A 20,300-nucleotide genomic window follows, 5' to 3' on the forward strand; every position below is an offset into this window, starting at 1 on the left:
TTCTCATGCTCCCTCCTTGTATTCTAAATGCCTTTGTGGCACTGTAATACTGGCATGTGGAGCAGCTGGAATGATGGGAGTTGCAGTCTAACACATCTGGAGGGGCACCAAGTTAGAGAAGGTGGAGTGGACAATACTGGGCTAGATGGATAAATTTTCAGATCTGTTATAAGACAGTTTCTTATGATCCTAAGATTTTAAAAACACTTGTTGAGTAACTGATGGCTTCTGAAATCTAGGAAGAATCTGGCATGCACTGCAGTCTGTTCATAATGGCTTTTTTAGGTTACTTTCAGTGGTGGAAACTTCAGCTCTTGGTGTTCAGGTGGTTTTTCACAAAAAAGCTGTATGGCCTAGGTGAACTTGTATTTTAAATTCAAAAGAGATATTCCCAGGAAATTTTCTCATGGAAAGTGGTTAAATGCATTTTAATACCTGACAGAAAAGTGCCTTTTTTATCCCTCCTGTGCAAAAATAAATAGCTGTCATCAATTTTATGAATCATTCAAACTTATGAATCTTGTATGTATTCAATAAACAATGTAAATGTGTTTTTTACAGAGATCAATTGGTCTTTGTTTATATGTATTGACAATGGATAGTTATGTCTTTGAGCATGCATTGGGAGTCAGTCAGTGTCATGCTAGGGTTGTGCATGGTAAATCTATGGCTGGAGTTTGTGTTCTCCAACCCAAGGTCCCTGAGATCTGTTGCTGGAGCCACAGTTTGGTCTTGAGATGTTTCTGGAGTCTAGAGTAAGGGCGGGGACTTAAAATAGTGTATGAAATGCAACAGGCATAAGATAATGCTCTTTTAACTTATTTATTTATTTATTTATTTATTTATTTATTGCATTTATATCCCGCCTTTTTTCCTCTTGCAAGGAACCCAAGGCGGCTTACATGATCCTCCTCCTCTCCCTTTTATCCTCACAACAACAACCCTGTGAGGTAGGTTGGGCTGAGAGTCTGTGACTGGCTCAAAGTCACCCAGTGAGCTTCCATGGCTGAGTGGGGACTAGAACCCAGATCTCTGGGCTCCCAGTCCAACACTCTAGGCCAAACTCCTAGTATATATATCACCCAGAAGTTTCATAATACTTGCCTGTTGCAGAGGCTGATACATGCTCACCCCTGTTCTTTTGATGTGCCAAGTAGGGCTCTGAGACCTGAGTACACATAGTCCTAGGTAACTCACTTGGTTAGGTGCCACCCCTCAAGCCATGATGTTCCCGGTTGAAGCCCCAGAGACCTCACACAAAACTTAGTTAAGTTTCCAATATATATCTCATCATAATATATATTACTCTGCAAATTTATGAGTTTGCACAGCTCTAAAATTATTTGATTTTGGATCAAAATAGCAAAGGCAGAGTCTTTGCTAAAGTCTGGCAATCTTGTTTAAGCTAGGTTTGACATGGTGGTTATTTTTAGGAAACACAGCTTCTTAACAAAAACAGAATTTCAGAAATGGGGGGGGGGGTGCTTTTGTTTATTCCAGTGAAGTATCAGAGTACTTTGCCTTGCTGTGGAAAATTTTCTCATGGAAACCCTTTGTCTTGCCACTTTTTGCACATATTGACCTAGTCATGAAGTGATAACCTCTTAAACCTCTTAACCTTTCCCCTCCATCTGAAATTTACCATGACCTCAAATTTCTGAAGTATTCAATTCTTCCCTGTTCAACCTGTGGCATTAAGAGACCTTTTTTCCATCATAACAGTTTCAGTAACACACCACCTTTTCCATTGTTTACAGTTCTAAATTCCACACTGAAATCCTATGGTGCCTGTTCAGCTTATGTCATGTAGGTTTGTCATAATACCTTATAGCTGACACAGATTTAATTTGACGCTGATTCACTCTTGAAAAATGTTAAGTGTTAGTGTAAGAAACCTGCTTTACTTTCAGAAGAACCTTTGAAATGTGGCTCTGTGCCATAATTTCAGCTGAAAAGCTCCTACAGATACATTGTAAAGCCAGTACATGTGGCTCTGCAGTATTCCTCTTGTCAGGAATATCCCTGATTTAATCCTTACAATTTTTGAGCTGTTCTCATTATTCCTAGGGTACACAGTTATACTCCTATAGGTTCCCATCTTGAAAAATACATTGGCTTTGTATAATGTATAGCTTCATTTCATTCTTGACAGAAAATATGGTGTCCTTCATTTGAGGTATTTTGCTCTTCTGTTGTAGCTTCTTTTAGTGACAGGGCAGCCTATCACTTAGAATAGTATAACCTGCTATCATGGGACTAAACTACCTCAGTTCATGTGAAGTGTTGCTTATTTGAAAGCACACATTACACCCCCACGTCAGAATTTATCATCTCAGAAAAAAGGTTGTACCTTCTTGATGGCAAATGGTTTGTAATGGTTGATGCACCATGCATCTTTGCAGGTAATATGAATGAGGAGATTTGTCTGAAATTGCCCTCATGGACATCCCAGGAACTACTATGCCAAATAGCTTTCAAGCCTTCTCTTCTGCTCTCTGACATGACAGTTCCACTACTTCCATGTGGAAGCTATTTCAGATGCCTCTCTGTTCACCCACCTGAGCCACTGTTTTGCACCTGGCTCCAGCTAATGTACCTCAGAGTTCTAGTGAAAAACAATGAAGTTCTTACAAGCCTGAAGTATACCCACCTCTGCTCTAACCCATGATTTTTTTTTTTTAAAAAAAATTGCCCTTACTGTTTTATATGTGTCGAAAGCAAATTGGGTCTCCTGTCTTCCATAATCAAACCAACCTTCTTAATTTCCAATTATGATCGTAATTCAAGTTATTGTAAATACTTGTTCAAATTTACGTCCTCTCTATTGTCTTCCTCTCTGCGAATGCTCTAGGCAGCTTTGACATAATAAGAAGGAAATATTCTTCATTCCAGTAAGTCTCACAACAAGTTAGAACACATTAATAATACAAGGATTGAATTATTTTTTTAAAGTAGGATTTTTCTTTCCATGTAACAACTTCCTCTTGTTATAGCAATCTCCGTTTGCCAGCTGCATCAGTCAGAGCTGCTCAGTGGAGGTCTGAGGTTCTCTTGTTGGTGTCGCAGCTGATCATCTGTAAATCTGACAGGCCAGATTGTTGAGCCATGCCTTCCTGATGTACGTCACAGGGCTTGTGGTTTTTTGCCCAGGGATTAGTCAGGCTGCTTTTGGAAACACCATCAGCTGCACCTTGTGCAGCTATATTAGTGTTTACTTAGCAGGAAGAATGTTCTTTTGGCTGCTGCTGCTGCCGCTGCCTCGACAAACCCCTCCGGTAAGTTGTAAACAGAGCTATTGCTTTCAAGCCAGTATTACCAACTTTGTGGTATTTTATCTTATTCTGATAGTTTGCTACAGATTCTAAAAATAATGCAGTGCAGTCCTGTGTGTCTTTACTAAGAGGTAAGTCACACTGTGTTCACCGTGTCTTATTCCCCAATAGGTATGCATAGGATTATAACCTTATGTTGCAATCCTATGCACACTTTCTGGTAGTAAGCTCCATTAAAAACAGTGCAACTTATTTCTGAGTAAGCATGCATAGGATTGTTCTGTTAGTGTTTTTAAATATGAATTAAAAGAAAAAAGCATGGATTTGTGGGTTGACCCAGATGATCGAAAACTGTTTATAGATTAGAATATATGTGGATAATTCTGGAATTATTCAGATTAACCTCTGTGTATACCATGATTATACACAGAAATACTGAAGACTGGCTAATGTGGCAGACCATTTCTTAAGCGGTTTGCTTGGTTTTTGTTGGCAGCCTGTATGCAAGTCCTGCATCTCTGGAGTCTGCTTGTCATCTGTGCTGTTGCAGTAGGAAAGAATCAAGAACAGAAGAAGAAAGAGTGCCCTAAGCTCAGCGCACAGGTACTCTATCATTTTTTAAAGCACAAAGGAAAACTGACAAGCCAGTTGTCCAGAAAGAACCACAATCTAGACTTCAGCACATTAAAAAAAAGTTTTGTAAGTGTTGCAGACCCAAATTTCAACATGGTTGTAAATCCAGAGAGTTTTGTAACATCAAAAAAATGTTCTAAGCAAGACTCTTATATGTGGCAATTCTGTTTCAAAAACACTTAGCAAGTATCCTTTTTTTAATGTCCATTTTAATATTTTCATTCATACATCAAGACTATCTAGTTTTATTTTAGCTGAGTTTGCATCCAAGCACTTTACAATTCAGTTTGAACTACATTTCCATCTATTGCATCATGATATCAGTTAAAAAGAATATAGAGATAGCAAATCATTTGTGTGTGTCTGCATTTCAATAACTTGCAGATAACAATATGCCATTTTAAAGCAATGGAATGGCATTTTTTCTCTTTCTGGATGACTTAGTATGATTATAAAAAGCCATTTTGATAGAACCAATCACTGAATACAATCCAGAATTTAAATTCTGCAGTTTTATAATCATTGCCCATGAGACTCAAATGAAACCTCCCAGTATTACTTTGTTTTATCTTGTGTATGTTTTGGTTCAAGATAGGATATATGACACAATCAGATACATTTTTAAAGCGCTAAGGCTCATAATTTTGAAGTGCTGTTGTAATTGGCAGTGTGCTTTGTCTGTTAAACCTGGGAGAAAGCTGCTATCTTTTTATCTTTTAACTGGATGTTATCATCACTGAAAAAACCTTCATTGATTATTTTGTGTAGGTTCTTTTACAGTCTTGTTAGTGCAAATAGGCCAGGAAGTAACATGCACTCCCATGTTTCGTCTAGTTTATGAAATTGTTTATAGATTTGAAGGCTGGCTACTTTTGAGACTTACACTCTGATCTTTTGGAAGTATGTCCCTTTGAGTTCAGTAGACCTATTCCCAAATAGGTGTGTGTAGGTTTTTTGCCTTATAACTCGATTCCATCCTGGGCTGGAGCTGTTGCAATACAAACAGAGCATCCTGTAGCAGATGAGTGATCAAAAGCTGTTCAGCTCCATCACGCTTGCTATTATAAGCAAGAGGAGACTGCCTTGATGCCAGCTACCAGCAGGTGCAAAATAGTTCTGACATTGGGGCCTGAGAAAAGAGATCCCTCTGTCCTTAGAGCCCAGGGGGCCTGCAGCACTTCTGCCCTAAAGCGCCCCTTGCTTATAGGATGCTTCTCGTGTAATGAAGTGCCATGACGGATTACAGCAAGAAGAGTCTGCACTACCCTGTTCAATCCCATTCTCTGCAACACAAATGCAGCCCAGACTGCACTGCAAATTTTTGAAAATACATAAGTAAGTAAAACAGATCCTTACCTTCCACAATTAGTCCTTCCACATTTGTCTCAGTTTTACCATAATTCATATCATGCGTTTGTATCATTCATATATTTCAGAAGGAAATAAAAAGTATTAGGCAAACTCCTTTCTGATATGTAGTTCTACCAGAAATAGAAATACAATTTTATGTGAAATGCAAGTTAAACTAGCTCCTTCTTCAGAGGGGTTTTAAGCAGTTATTCTCTGTAATAAGCATTGATAAACAGCTTATAGACTTGGCAAAGAAAGTGAGAACTTTATATATACCAGTAGTGTAGGCTTACATTGGCTATCTGTTTATAAATATACTGCCCTGTTGTTTGTCCTTCCCTAGGAGTCTTTTTCAAGGTGTTTCCAAAACAGTGTCCTGTGTAACTGCAGTTGTCAGTCTTTTACCCTTTGATAATCCTACTTAATATTATACTTGCAGCTAGTATTCATCAAAATACATAGCCTAGTATGGATATACAGTTGTAACACCATGTGGTTAGGATTGAAAGATTTGGTTCCTCTATCAGTCTTTGAGTGCTGCTCTAACGTAAACATCTGTTCCTTCAGTGTACAAGTTCTCAAATCAGAAGCCAGGTGTGAATATTTCCCTTTCTGAGAGGTAGTTCTGAGATATTTCTGAACGTAAGGTATAGGATTGTTCTGCTAGCCAGTTAAGGGCAGACCAGGACAAACAGTTCTTTAATATTGGCATACACAGAGATTTCCAGTGATATGAGGACAAAAGCATCTGCCTCATGTTGAGCCAGACCTATGTTCCAAGTCTTTCTGGGTTTGTTACCTACTGATCCTTAACTGGAGATGCCAAAGTGGTGCAGTTTGCGTGTAACAGTAAACCAGAATTCTTTAGAATTCTGGCTTTGGGGGAATGCGGAAGCATGCTCGTGCATGCTGTGCAATTGCTCCCACTTGGTTTATTCTGCCAGCAGTAGTTGCTAAACAAACCAGGAAACCCCCATCTGTGGATTGTTTAGTGTTATGTCCTTAACCAGGATCCCTGGCTTGTTGCTGTCCTAACAAGCAGGAACCCACCCCAAATAATTATTCTCAGAGTAGGGTTATGGGGGTGGTGGTGGGGATGTTTTCAACCATATTTTTTGTGTTACTACTATTTTTGAGCAATTAGTTCAATTGTCACAGGTTGAAATGCACCTACATTGGTTGTGTTTCATAGATACCTTTTAATTATCAACTGAATTTACCTTAAAATACTATAGCTTCATTTTGCTAAATTAGCTCAGTAACTTGTACCTTGATAGATTATTTCAGTAATCTTTTGGTGTGTGCTACAGAATATTTAAGCCAGTATTAATTTGAGTTTTATGATAAAAATGCCCAGTCCAGTTCATCTAAATCAGGGATGGGCAACTTGTGGCCCTCCAGATGTTTTGGCCTACAGCTCCCATGATCCTTCACCATTGGCTATGTTGGCTTGGGCTGATGGGAGTTGTAGGGGAAAACATCTAGAGGGCTTCTTGTTACTGTTCTCCCTGAACGATACTATTTCTTGTATGTTTGAGGATATCTCAGCTTCAATACTGCTGAACCTTGGTTTCTTGATCTTTTATGATATATCATACTGAATATTTGAATGTTAATGGACCTTATGACTTGCCAGATTTGGGTCCATTTAGGGCAGGGGTGCAGAACCTCAGGCCCGAGGGACAAATGTGGCCTGCCTGGGGTCCCAATCTGGCCCCCAGGGTTAGCCAAATAGCCACAACCCTTTCCCCCAGCTGCTGATTGTTGGCAGTTTCCTGGCTTTTCTGCAGTTTTTCCCCCATTTTGAAAGGTAAAAATGCCTCTGAAGGTGTAGTTACTGTCAATGAGAGCTTTAACCTAAAATATGCTGGTATTTTTGGCCCTGCCCCTTTTGCCTTCGGTCCTGCCCACCACTGGAATGCCAACCCTGATAGCTTCTCTGAAACTGAATTCAGCTCTCGGGATGAAAGAGGTTCTTCACCTCTAATTTAGGATGAATGTGGTGATATACTTTGGGAAGCACTATTCATATTAAATGTGTGTGAGCTTTTGGTATTGGAAAAATTTATGGTGATGATCTCTTCCAAGCCTTCCAAATAGATTCACAACATACGCCCACAGAATCACTTACTAGCCTGCCTGCCCTCTCATACCTTATGTTTTTTGTAGCCTAATGTAGAAACCTTCCATATTTGAAAGCATGTTGTCACTTCTCACCACAGGTGAGCAGGAAATTCGTTATTTAAACCTATCTTTTCTATTTAATCTATTTAATTTAAATAGTAATTCAGGAAAGAGCAGTGCAAGTGGTGGCAGTGGGATATCTCTCTGAGATACTATTAGTATTAGCCTTGTAACCTGACCTCCTCTTTAGCCATACCCATTTAGCTCCACCGTGCCTCATCTTTGGCCATACCCCTTATTTAAAGAAATAGGTAATGTATTTTAGGTGTTCTGTTCTATTACATTATATTTATAAATCCCAACCAAAGAGAAAACAGGCCAAGCACTTTTTAATTTTTTAAAAATGTATAGCTTATGGCAGTACTCCCGCGCCAGTGTACTGGCAGTACTCCTGCGCCTTATGGCAGTACTATGTACCTGACTGTACCAGCTCATAGTCATACTGTGTGGAAACTTAGACCGCTTCACACTATATGCTGGGCTCACTGTGGGTTGTTTAACCCACGCTGAGCAGTTGCACATGCCGGGCACGTGCAGCCACTGTTGTGAATATTCAATCCCCATTGGGGTTGCGGAGTATCATCTGAAATCAGCCGCCTCCTGTAGAAGGGTTATGCAAGGGTTGTTTAACCCTTGAATAGTCCAAGGTGGCTGGATTCAGATGACAACCCCATTGGGAGTTGCATATTCATAATGGTGGTCACATGCACCCAGCATTCACCATGGCTCATTGTGGGTTTAGCAACCCACGATGAGCTCGGCATGTCATGTGAACTAACTCATGAACTTGTTCAGTGGGACTTCTTCCAAGTAGACTTTCTTTTGGGATTGGGTGTAAATATGTTTTCTGCCTTACCAGACAATAGTGGGTGCCTAATTGATAATTCTGTAAATTTCTTTAAAGCATATGTAAGTATACTAAATATGTATGACCAGTATATATTGGTCATGCGTAGGACCAATATCCTATGGTGTGTGCAAGCGGGCTGGTGGATATGGACTTCCCCACCTGCTCCTCTTCATGCCATTCCAGCCTCCTGAAGATGCTACACAGAGGGTCAGGGGGCCCTTCTGAATAGGGTAGGCTGTAGTGCAGGGGGCTGAGAGCTGCAACACAGGTTACTCCACTCAGCAGGGTCCTCTGACCGTCTGTGTAGCATTTTCAAGGGGTTGCCAGGGGGAGGAGTGGGCAGTGGCTATTTCTTCCAGCCTAGTTGCATGTGCCTAAATCTAGATCCATCTGGTTGTCAGAATTTCATAGTAGGTAAAAAGTTGTGACTCTTTTACATGAAGAAATGATGACTGTATTTTTGCTGAAGAGAGAAAATTATTTAAGGACCAAGAATATTCTTGAAAATACTCCTAGGATTGGAATGGGTAGTTGTGAAATGCTTTCATTTCAAAAAAAATTCTTATACAGAAAATGTAGTGAAAACAACACACAGTGAATTAAATGCTCAGTACATGAGAATTGCACGTTGGAACCATAAGCTTCTTTTCTTTCTAAAACGTATCTTCTACATTAAAAAAAATTATCCCACAGAAAGATCAAACACTTTCTATGCTAAAGCTTGTATTGGGACTAGGCCGTTGCTTTTGTAACTTGCATTTAGTTCTCTTCCCCCCACACACACACACACTTCCAATTCTTTTGCTTTTTACACCATGCCTGACCAGCTTCTTATAAAAACACTACCTAGGTTATTTTCATAATCACTTTCCATAAACAAATAGTAGTCTTCTGTTTGATTTTTATATTATTTCCGACAAACAATCCCATTTTTCTTAAAAAACCAGAAAGAGAATAATGGCGTAAACCTCCATAAAGTCTGAATAATACCTGCAAGCCTCTCTAACGCTGTATCTGTGTTTTTGTTGTTGTTGGGATCTATTGAATACTGATACATGCATATCCCACTTCGGGTTCCCCTCAACAAATTGCATGTGCCATTCAGATTTTCAAAAAATATACAGACTTTTCAGCAACCAGATAAGTAAATTTTAGATTATTTTCCTATGTCTTTGACAAAACTCACTTATGGCCCCCCTGGAGAATTTTCAACCAATACAAAGCCAGCTACAGTGGTGCAGACTTTTGTGTCCAGTAATCAGCTTCTGTATGAGTTTGTTACTGACATGCAGCATAGCAGGAATGGCATGCCCATTATTTATTTCACTGAAGATATCTTCACAGCTATGTCAACAACACATTTCCATATGTATAATCATAACTAGGCACTTATTTAGGGCTAAGAGCTAGTAAGCTAATAAATTCATTACTGGAAAAGCAAGAAGCTTGTCATCCTTCCTGAAAGGATGTCACCATGATGTCACTGTAGTACTCCAGATGTTATCACACAGTAGTAGTTCATCCCAAAGGAATGTTGATTACCTAGGTAGCAGGACAGGGAACAAATCCAAACTGAACTAATCTTTGGGCCCAACCCCCTTGAAAGAATACGCTTCAAACAGTCTCCCAAATGAGTTGCTGCTTTTGAGGTGCTCTGGGGAGCCCACTTGTTTTTCCCAGCCTTTCCCATGAAGGCATGAGAGTCTTCCCCATAAGCTTTGGGTTTTGAGTTCTGCATGTCCTTGCCCTCTGTAGTCTGCACCACCTATGTTGCTTATCTGATTTGCCCAAATCTGCCACATGGTCTCTCACGGGATCTGTATAGATTGATCCTCACAGGCCACACAACATCCAATAGCATAACTAAGAGAGGGATGAATACACATACTCATAATGAATCAAAGCAGAAACTTGATATCCTTTCTATCTAATCAAAGCTTGTAAATATGTTTTAGGGCTATCTTTAAAATCCATAATAAGGCTTTGAGCAACTGTACAACAAATCAATATACAGTTTGTATATACCAACATAGTAACAGCAGCACTGATATTGTGCTTCATATCCCCACCAGTTATAATTAAATTAGAAAGCAAATACTTTTGTAAAGAAATGCATCTTCAGAAAGATACATTTGTGGGAATGTGGGATTAATATGCCCATCACTTCCCCACCTGAAGGCGCTGTTTTTTCTTTTGGTTTGTGGCTAAAAAACCCTTTTTTTATGTGCACATCACTGCCAGCTTTTACAGCACACTAACAGTCACCAGTTCATCTTGTGAAGTGCTCCTTTTCGTAAAATTAATATCCACCTCTCGTTTTACTTTTCCTAGATGCCAGAATTTCAGAAAAAAACTGTCCATATCAAGGACCCAGAAAGAGTGGAAGAAATTATCTGTGGCCTCATCAAAGGAGGAGCCGCCAAACTTCAGGTGGAGAGCAAAACATATTTGCAGAAATGAAAGAATCATGCATATGTTATTGGTTAGCAAAGTAAAAATCTGAAGATGTAAGAAAGGATATAAACATTTACTAAGTCCCTAGAGTAGTGGGATTTATTGAAATATTCTCAGTAACTCACACAGCCTGCAACTCAGGTCTGTAATTGTATCCTTTTTAGTGATAGCTTCTTAGGGCACAATCCTATGCATGTTTAGACAGAAGAAAAGTCCTACAACTCTCAGCATGCTTCAGCCAGCATGGCTGCCTGAGGGATGCTGGAAGTTGTAGGACTTTTTAAAGTCTAAACATGTATAGGATTACGCCCTTAATGACTGATGTTAGTGTAGCAATACTGGCTGTATTTATACAGTATTACGAGGATGAGTCTGTTCAAGCCTTAGGCCCTTCTCCCTCCTCCTCTGGTGCAGCAGTGAGGAGTTCAGAAGCTTTCACTTATGTTTTTGACCATAGTTTTAGCATTATGTCTGAATCCTAAATTGTAGTTAATTTCAACTGTGGCTTACTAAAACAAGCCACTGTATAAACCAGTTTGAAGTTGGCTTGTTTTAGTAAATCATAGTTAATACTAACCTCAGTTTGTCCAGATTCAGACATAACACTAAGCTGCGATCAATCACAAACAGAAGCAAAAACTTCCAAACATGGCCTCATGTCTGTGCCAGAGGAGGAGGGGAGACCGCATGAGCCCAAGGCTCACAGAATCTCATCCTCATGTATTTAGTATTACATATGAACAAAGCAATTGACTATATATTGCACTAGCTTTCTCCTTTGTTTAAATTCTAGGTATTTAATTTAATGTTGCGCTTTAACATTATAATTCATTTATTTTGCAGATAATTACAGACTTTGATATGACATTAAGTAGATTTTCCCACAACGGCAAAAAATGCCCAACATGTCACAGTGAGTATTATTTATTGTTTATAAGACACTTTACATTTATCAAGATTTAGGCTGCAGTCATATGTCCAGTTTCCTAGAGGAAGCCCCGTTGAACTCTAGGACTAATTTTTGTGTAGACCTGTGTGGATTGTTCTGTTAATGATCTTACTACAGTTTTAAGTAGATACTGGAATAGCAGTAGAAGATATGAGATAGAAGATGATAGTATATGAGCCCAGGAAGTTTCCCTTCACTCACTCCCTACCACTAATCTTAGAAATGTGTGGCGTCCCTTGCAATTTATTACTTGGCTAATCTTTGACATGTTACACTTTGTTTACTACTGCTCTCTACGTATGCACACTATACTAACCCAGATGCATCTACATGAGTTTAATGTATGGACAGTCCTTTTTTAGTGAAGGACATTGGAGTTAATTAGGTTTGGGGAAAGATTTGGCTTCCAGGTTTATAAAACTATGCAACTTGTGGATTTTAATATTTAAATAGCTTCTTTTAAAATAACTTCACCAACAGTGGTGTTCGTTTCTTTAACAGGTTAAAGCTGTTACACTGGCAGAGAGCAAGTTAGAACCTTGCACTATTTGTTCTGCACATAATTTTTTCTAATAACTTTCTGAACATCTTTCAGACATTATTGACAACTGCAAACTTATAACAGATGAATGTCGCAATAAGGTAATCTTAAAACTGACAGTGCATTTTTCCCTTTATTATCAATTACTGCTGTTGTGAATTGTTGCAAATGTATTTTTCCTATTTCTCTATACCCTATACAGGCTTATATACCTGCCAACTGAGGACATTTATTTATTTATTTATTTATTTATTCATTCATTCATTCATTCATTTCATTTCTAGACCGCCCAATAGCCGAAGCTCTCTGGAGCATGAAGCTCTCTGGAGATGCATGAAGGATAATCCTTCATGCATCTGATGAAGTGGGCACAAGTCCACTAAAGCTTATGCAACAATGACCTAGTATGCATGTAACGGTGGCAAATCCTGAGTTAATTTACCCACAATGTGTTGTGATGTAAGCCAGATGCATTTGGTGGCCAGTTGGGGTTGTTATGTGACATTTAAACCCAGGCACTAGGTTAATCATGCTTTAAACAACCCACAGTTAACCTAAAATTAGTGGTTAGGTTACTGTCGATTGTTTAACCCACAATTAGCCTATAGCATCCAGGTTCAGACACCACGTAGCAACTCCTGATTGGGGGTTGAATATTCAAAAAGGCTGCAGAATGTGCCCAGCATGTGCTGCAACAAATCATGGGCTAATTAATTAACCATCAATTTGCCACTGTTACATACAAACAGCCCCAATAAGTCTTGTAGTCCTTAAGATGCCACAAGACTCTCTGTTGTTGTTTTTGCCCCTTATTATTTTATTTCTTATTATTATTTAGTTAATTTGACCTTTGAGTTATAAAAGCAACGTCTTTAACTGAAAAATAGTTAATGTGTCAACAGTTACTTTATAATTTTGACTTGAAAGCTTTTCATGGGTCAGCAGTGGAGGCAATCCTTCTCCATGCGCAGAGCAAAAGCCAGGAATCAGCTCTTCTACACATGATGACAGGGGGTATACAATATACAAGGATTAAGGTCACAAATTAGTTTAGATTCCTTGATCAAAGCACAACATTTGTTTTATTTAAAATATTTTTATACCACCTTTCATTAACAAATTCCAAGGTGGTGTAGAATATTAGTTAAAAACAACAAAATTGAGAAATTTTGAAATCCACAATAAAACAATTGTCATAGAATACAAAAGAGACAGAATAACTGACTTTTTTCTTTCCAGTTATTCCAACTGAAAGAAATATATTACGCTATTGAAATTGATCCTAGTCTTACAATTGAAGAGAAATATCCTTACATGGTTGAGTGGTGAGTTTATGAAAGGTGACTGATTATGTTTCCGTAACAGCTAACATGTGCGTATGAATTATTAAATGGATCTGGTTAATGAAGCACACTTTTGATTACTCTTCTGTTCAGATGTCTTTTACACTCAAAATTAAGCATCTTCTCTTAAAATAAATTCCAAATTTACATTTTACAAGGGCAGCCATTGACCCTGTTCCAGTAAAACACTACAAGTTGTTTTGAGCACACAGTTATATGCCAGAGATTTTTTTTTATCAAAGACCTAAGGATTTGACTGCAGTGGATTGCCTGTGAATCTCTTGCAGTGGAGTGATTGCCAGTGAATCTCTTGCAGTGGAGTTTCGACTGCGGTGGATTATCTGTGAGCAATCTCTTGTAGTAGAGTTTCCAGGTCCTGTCCTTTTGACAGCAGTTGCCAAAATTCAAGGCAGCTTTGGAAAACATGTGCCAGTACTCTGCAACAAACTGCTGATGTGGGCTGCAAGGGAGGGAGAATTGTGTGTACTTAAAGGGGCTCTTTAGATTATTGTCAAGGTTTTGCTCAGACATAACACTGAACACTGGTTTAGTGTTACGAGATCAATCCGCAGTGAATTTTGGGGGTTAACACCCCTCCAGCACAGACATAAGGAGGAGATTGGAAGCTTTTGCTTCTGTTTTAGACTAACTATAGTTTGGTGTGTTGTCTGAACCCTAAACTGTGATTATTCTTAACTAATGGTTAGTTGAAACAAGGCAGCTTCATAAACTGTGTGATTTAAGGTAGGTTTGATTCAACAAACTGTAGCTAAGTAACCACAGCTTGTCCAAGTTCAAACAAGTATGAACTTGAGAACTAGTGTGGTGTAGTGGGTAGAGCGTTGGACTTGGGAGTCAGGAGATCCGGGTTCTACTCCCCACTCGGCCATGGAAGCTCACTAGGCGACTTTGGGCCAGTCACAGACTCTTAGCCCAACCTACCTCACAGGGCTGTTGTGAAGATAAAATGGAGAGGAGGTGGATTATGCATACCACCTTGGGCTCCTAAGGAGGAAAAAAGGTGGGATATAAATGTAATAAATAAACAGCACTAAAGCTGCGGTTAATCTAAAATGGAAGCGAAAGCTTCCAAATTCCTCCTTGTGGCTGGGCTGGAGGAAGGCTGAACATGGAAGCCCAAGGATTGCTACAGCTTGTTCTCATAACATTAAACCAGGTGTTGCCAATGCAGTGCCTGCAGGCACACTAGCACCCTCCAAGTGTGCCCGCCAGATCCTGCTGAACCACAGACACCTCCTCTCCATCATCATGGCCTTTCCTTCCCCCCTCTACCTTTTCTAGCCACCCTTCCTCCACTGCCGCTGTGACCATTCCTTGCAGCCGCTGCAGCCTTTACTTCCTGCTGAGGCCTTTCCTTGCTGCCTTTTCTACTTGCCACAGCCTTTCCTCTTGCTACATTTCTTCCCCAACCACCCTCCCTCCCCCGCTACTACCTTTCCTTCCTCCCCCTCTCACCACCCCACCTTTCCTTCCTCCCCCTCTCACCACCCCACCTTTCCTTCCTCCCCCTCTCACCACCCCACCTTTCCTTCCCTCCTGCTACACTCACCTCACCAGCAGATAGTCAGCAGGTCAGGAGATAAGGTGAGTGCAGCAGAAGCGGTATGGGGAGTAGAAGGGGGCTATGAGCAGGGAAAAGGAGAAAGGAAATTGCAGGGGGGGGGATTGCAAATGGGGGGAGGGGAGGGGGAAATTACAAGTGTGAGGAGGAGGAAGGTGCGCCCACCCAGCTGGCAATTTTTGGTGTTGCCCATGGACACATTTCAAAAAGTGCCCATGAACCCAAAAAAGTTGCCTACCTATGCACTAAACCACAGTTTAGCCCTGCATCCAAACCACCCGATTGTAACACCTCTTGTCAAGTTAATCTCCTTGCCTCTGCTATAGGGAAAACATATCTCACTACAGAAGCCAGTGTTACATGCAGTGGGGGGCAGTGGCGGTTAAGCAGTGTAGTTCATTACTAAAATGGCATATAATGCAATTAAATTTTAAGTTTAGCTATCATATAAAAAAATCAGAGACAGCTTTTGAGAGTGAAACCAACTAAAGTCCACACAGATGTCCCAATGGAAGAGTTATATAGAAAAACTTTGGTTTAGGTTTTATAGTCCTTCTTTTTGGAAGAAATTAGTGCAGTTTTTTTAAGTGATTATAAGCAGTTGATCAAAATAGCATTAAGGCATCTCTTTAATGAGCTTCCGCCGTGCATTAAAAATATGGTTGTTCAGGCAGGCATTTGGGGTGGGTTAGGGTATTTTAGAAAAGTTTTTATTGTAGAATTTTATTGTTTTAAACTGTTTTATTATATGCTGTACATCGCCCAGAGTGGCTGGGTGACCAGCCAGATGGGCGAGTAATAAATTTAATAATAAATAAATAAATCTCTCTAAATCACTGCACACCTAGTAGTTAGGGTATTATGCAAGACATTTCACTGAATGGGTTTAAGACTGGGCTGGGAAATCGTTTTGCCTTGTATTTGTCCATTTTATATAAATGTCTGCTGTACCTGCAGTGGCTGTGAATCTAGCACACCCATAAAGGTTTTAAAATATCCACAGAAGATTCAGACATTTCTTTCAATGTATTCTGTTTTCAGTGAGATAATGTGTTTCTAGCCTACTTAAACATAAATAAAGTGTAAGCTTTCCTTATTTTCATTTTTAATCTTAGGTACAACAAATCACATGCTTTACTTATTGAACAAGGATTGGAAAAGGACAAACTTGCTGAAATTGTGAGGGAGTCTGATGTTATGCTGAAGTAAGCATCTAGTATTCTGTCTTCTGTGGTTTCATACATACTGAATAATAATATTAGAGTTTAGTAGAAACGATGTTTTGCTGAGAATTTCAGAAATTGAAAGCTGCACTAAATGTCACGTGCCCATTTGTGCTCCACTGAAGGCCAGTTCCTGCATTCCTGTTGTGATGAGTAAACTGCTTCCATATAGTTTCTTTTCATGCTGTACCTATAACTCATGAACCCAAGAACCCACATAGGATGGACTGATAATGTGGCTACTTCCTATGTCAGTACAGTCAGCCACATTGAAGCACCTCCCATACCACAACGATAACATAAGAATTAGCCTTCATTTTGTTTATATGTCTTTGATTATAGTTTTGTGCATTTTACATAAGTACAATTAGGAGATAATTAACTTAGTGCTTGTGAGCATTTGTGTTATGTTTTTCTCCATTATGTATTTATCTTTGATATTGTTGGGAAACTTGAGTCCTTTTGACTGCTCATGTTCTTATGACTAATGAGGCTTTGGCTGCATTTGGATGTAATGCTAAAGCACTCACCAGGATCCCTGTCCCTCCCAGTTTTAATTTTATTTAAGATTTTTTAAAAATATTATTTTTAATTGGAAGGTTGCCATGCTGCAAAGCAAAGTGCTGCCCTCTAGCACCATCTTTATTTGGGTTCAACAGAGTGGTTTGGGACCTAGGTCCCCACCTCTTCTTTGCACCTAGGTTCTTGGGCAAGTTACTTTTAATCTCACCAGTTTGCCTTCTGGGAGATGAGTGTTTTGTGACCAAGCCATTTTGGGAGAGTGCTCATGACATTCTCTCAAAATTTCAGAACCCTAAACTGTGGTTAATTTTAACCATGGCTTGTTGAAACAAGCCAGCTTTATAAACTATAGTTTGAAGTTGGCTTGTTACAACAAACCATAGTTAACACTAAACATGGTTTGTTTGAGTATCATGAAAAATCAAAACTCCTTGTTGCTGTCCTGGAGGAGGGAGAAGCACTTGAGCCTGATGCTCACTGTGGCTTATTCTTCTAACTTTATACCATGGTATAGCATTGCATCTGAAAAAGGATTTTATGACCTTACTGCAATACTACTTGAAGAAACAAAAGTGAGATAAGTGGTTTGGTTTTCAATGTGGAGGTTAAAAAAGCTAAATTACCCCTTACTTGCACTACTTGAGCAGGATGTTTATGTTCCCCCTCTTCTCTTCAGTGCTGTTAGGCTGAAGTGACAAACATATGCCATGCAACCTTTACTGCACTCTTGGACAAGAGTGTAACATGTAGCCCTGTCCTAAGGCCCGAGGAATAGGAAAGCAAATGTTGCACAAGCAAGTTAAATTTGTATTTTCCTGTTTCTCCCTTGCTCTTTCAGAAGCAGGTTTTTTTGCCTCAAGTTGCATACATATGCAAGTAACTGTGAGTGTCTGTAGAAATAGAAGACAAAGTAAGAATATTAACTGAAGACAAGTTTGTGAAGTAATTGATTTCCAGGGAAAGCTTGAAGGAAATGTTCTTTAAAAGATAACATCTTTGATAAAACATTTTAAAACTTTGAAACTATAGCTAAATAAACTACCAATTAAAAAAATAAGTTTGTACCACCATCTTGCATATTTCATAAATATTGGGGAGGAAGGGTTTCAATTCCTATTTTAGCAGTGAAAAAATTGAACACTATCAGATTTTAATGTGTTTTTAAAAAAAAGATAATTCTGTTTTACAGAGAAGGATATGAAAATTTCTTCGATAAACTCCACAAGCATAATATTCCTGTATTCATATTTTCTGCTGGGATTGGAGACATCTTAGAAGAGGTCATTCATCAAGCAGGCGTCTACCATCCCAATGTCAAAGTTGTTTCCAACTTCATGGATTTTGATGAGAATGTAGGTATAAAGGTGTCAAATTCAAACTGTTAGTACAGTGCAACACTATACTGTATAATGGGTTTCTGAAGGAAGGGAATTCAAGCAGCTTTCAACTGAAGTAGAAAATTGGGATATAGTTAGTTTCTTTTTTTTAAGTCAATAAATCTGATGTTAGGCTAGATTTGATGAGGCAAATACTGTTCCTGGAATGAACAAATTAATAAATGAATCATTACTTAGGTTTCTAGTAAGTAATACATTATTCTTACTGTGATAAGTTGCATTTAATTGGAGTAGGTTGAAAGACTAAAGCCTCATAGAAACATTCTAAAGACATGAGACACTTGTTGATTTGCTTGCATAGCCTTGAAACTAACTTTTGTCATGCTTAACAGGGCATACTAAAAGGATTTAAAGGGGAACTAATTCATGTTTACAACAAACATGATGGTGCCTTGAAGAATACAGAGTACTTCAAACAATTAAAAGACAACAGCAACATCATATTGCTTGGAGACTCTCAAGGAGATTTAACAATGGCAGATGGAGTCGCGAATGTTGAACATATCCTTAAGATTGGGTATCTCAATGATAAAGTAAGTCTGTGTCTTATTGAAAAGAGTAAGGTCCATGATACTGTTAAGTATTAAACATTCGCTAAAGATAATCTTAGTACATTTTAGGGTTCTCTTACAGGTTTTATGATCACACACAGCTTTTTTTCTTATTCATAACACGTTCAAGGGCAGAGGCTTAAACCCCTGCATCTCTGATGCCTGTCCCGACTACACACTGATTTTCTTGTTTTAGTTTATCCTGAATGTTAGGCCATTTTCTCATTAGTACATGAGCCTTTTTGACTACCCTAGTAATCAAATTTGACAGAGGGATAAAATGTATAGCAGATGGAAAATACCTTGAATGAAATGCTTCTGTCCATTATTTTGCAGGGTGCTGATTTCTTTTCTTGAAAATTACCCCATCCATCAGGAGTGCTTAGACCAAAAAAGTTGATCTTGAGCAGCCCAAATAGACTGGGCACTATCAGAACTTAAGTTGATTGCAAACTAGATATTCTGAGGTACAAAATTTTGTAATTCTCATACATCGTTATGTTTATTGCAAAATGCCTCCAAAGATTAATGAGTTATGGTCTTCCTCCAATACGAAAATTGCATAGGCCCAGAAAGCATGCATATTAGACATGTTTGCACATCATGGCTAAACTTTAGTTTAGTACAACATGAACAAACTGCAGCAAGACTCACACGCTCCCCTCTTCCCTCCTTCCACATAGCCAGAAGAAGTTTGGAAGCTTTTGCTTCCATGTTTGGTTAATAAGAACAGCTGTTAGTTTCAAGCAATACAACTTCAAGCCATGGTTACAGAAGCTGGCATGTTTAAACCAACCACCATTAAAATTACCATTCTAAGTCAAAATGGCGCAGCAAGCTGTAGTTAATGAAAATGGAAAGTTTCAAAACTCCTCTTCCTTAGCCATCTGGGAGGAGAGGGGAGAGCACACAAGCCTGAGGTTCACTGCAGATAGTTTCTGCATTCATGTCATGCTAAACTATAGTTTAGACATGATGTGGAGTTTATAGTATGGTTATAAACTAAAGCAGGAGTGGGCAATACACACATGCACTCTCCCTGGCCTTAAGTGCGGCCCCCGATGCCCCTGCAAAATTTGTAGCTGCAATTTGCTGCAGAATTTCTGCAACAAACCATGATGGTGGTCTAAGACCACATTTCACTTGAAAGCATTGTTTTAAAGCTACATTTGGCCTTTTTAGGCCAAAACCATTCTGTTTTACCACTGCAATTTGATGGCAAACCACCAATTGTTTTGTTGCTGCTGCTACCAAAATTCAACAGCGGGGGTGCAGCCTCCTGGAGTTGTGTGTGTGAAATTGGTCCTGGAGAGCCCAAAGTTCCCCATCCCTAATCCAAAGCTACAAATTGATGTCTTGAAGTTATTTGTTAGCTCTGTTGTTGTTTTTTCAATACAGTATAGTAGCACTTCAATCTCACTTTCAAATATGCTACGTGGATTTTGTATG

At 39.1% G+C, this 20,300-nt stretch overlaps 1 protein-coding gene across 9 annotated transcripts in view; it reads left to right on the top strand.

Moving 5' to 3' along the window:
- The window catches only part of NT5C3A (5'-nucleotidase, cytosolic IIIA), a 37,007-nt gene that overhangs the window by 12,864 nt on the left and 3,843 nt on the right, over positions 1-20,300 (top strand). For 5 of the 9 annotated variants that reach the window (XM_084857913.1, XM_084857915.1, XM_084857916.1 and 2 more), the window contains 8 exons: positions 3,769-3,875; positions 10,621-10,719; positions 11,587-11,656; positions 12,288-12,334; positions 13,473-13,558; positions 16,274-16,363; positions 18,093-18,255; positions 18,633-18,833. In XM_084857913.1, the coding sequence (XP_084714039.1) occupies positions 3,774-3,875; positions 10,621-10,719; positions 11,587-11,656; positions 12,288-12,334; positions 13,473-13,558; positions 16,274-16,363; positions 18,093-18,255; positions 18,633-18,833 (858 nt within the window). In that variant the 5' untranslated portion in view covers positions 3,769-3,773. Of the gene's footprint in view, positions 1-3,201; positions 3,276-3,768; positions 3,876-10,620; positions 10,720-11,586; positions 11,657-12,287; positions 12,335-13,472; positions 13,559-16,273; positions 16,364-18,092; positions 18,256-18,632; positions 18,834-20,300 lie in introns of those variants that run through there. The other 4 variants (XM_084857917.1, XM_084857911.1, XM_084857912.1 and 1 more) reach the window with 3 other exon arrangements.

The sequence above is a fragment of the Heloderma suspectum genome, chromosome 5 (genome assembly GCF_057233095.1).
Source record: "Heloderma suspectum isolate Gila_16-S chromosome 5, 16-S_ref, whole genome shotgun sequence".
In the NCBI taxonomy this organism is placed as follows: Eukaryota; Metazoa; Chordata; class Lepidosauria; order Squamata; family Helodermatidae; genus Heloderma; species Heloderma suspectum.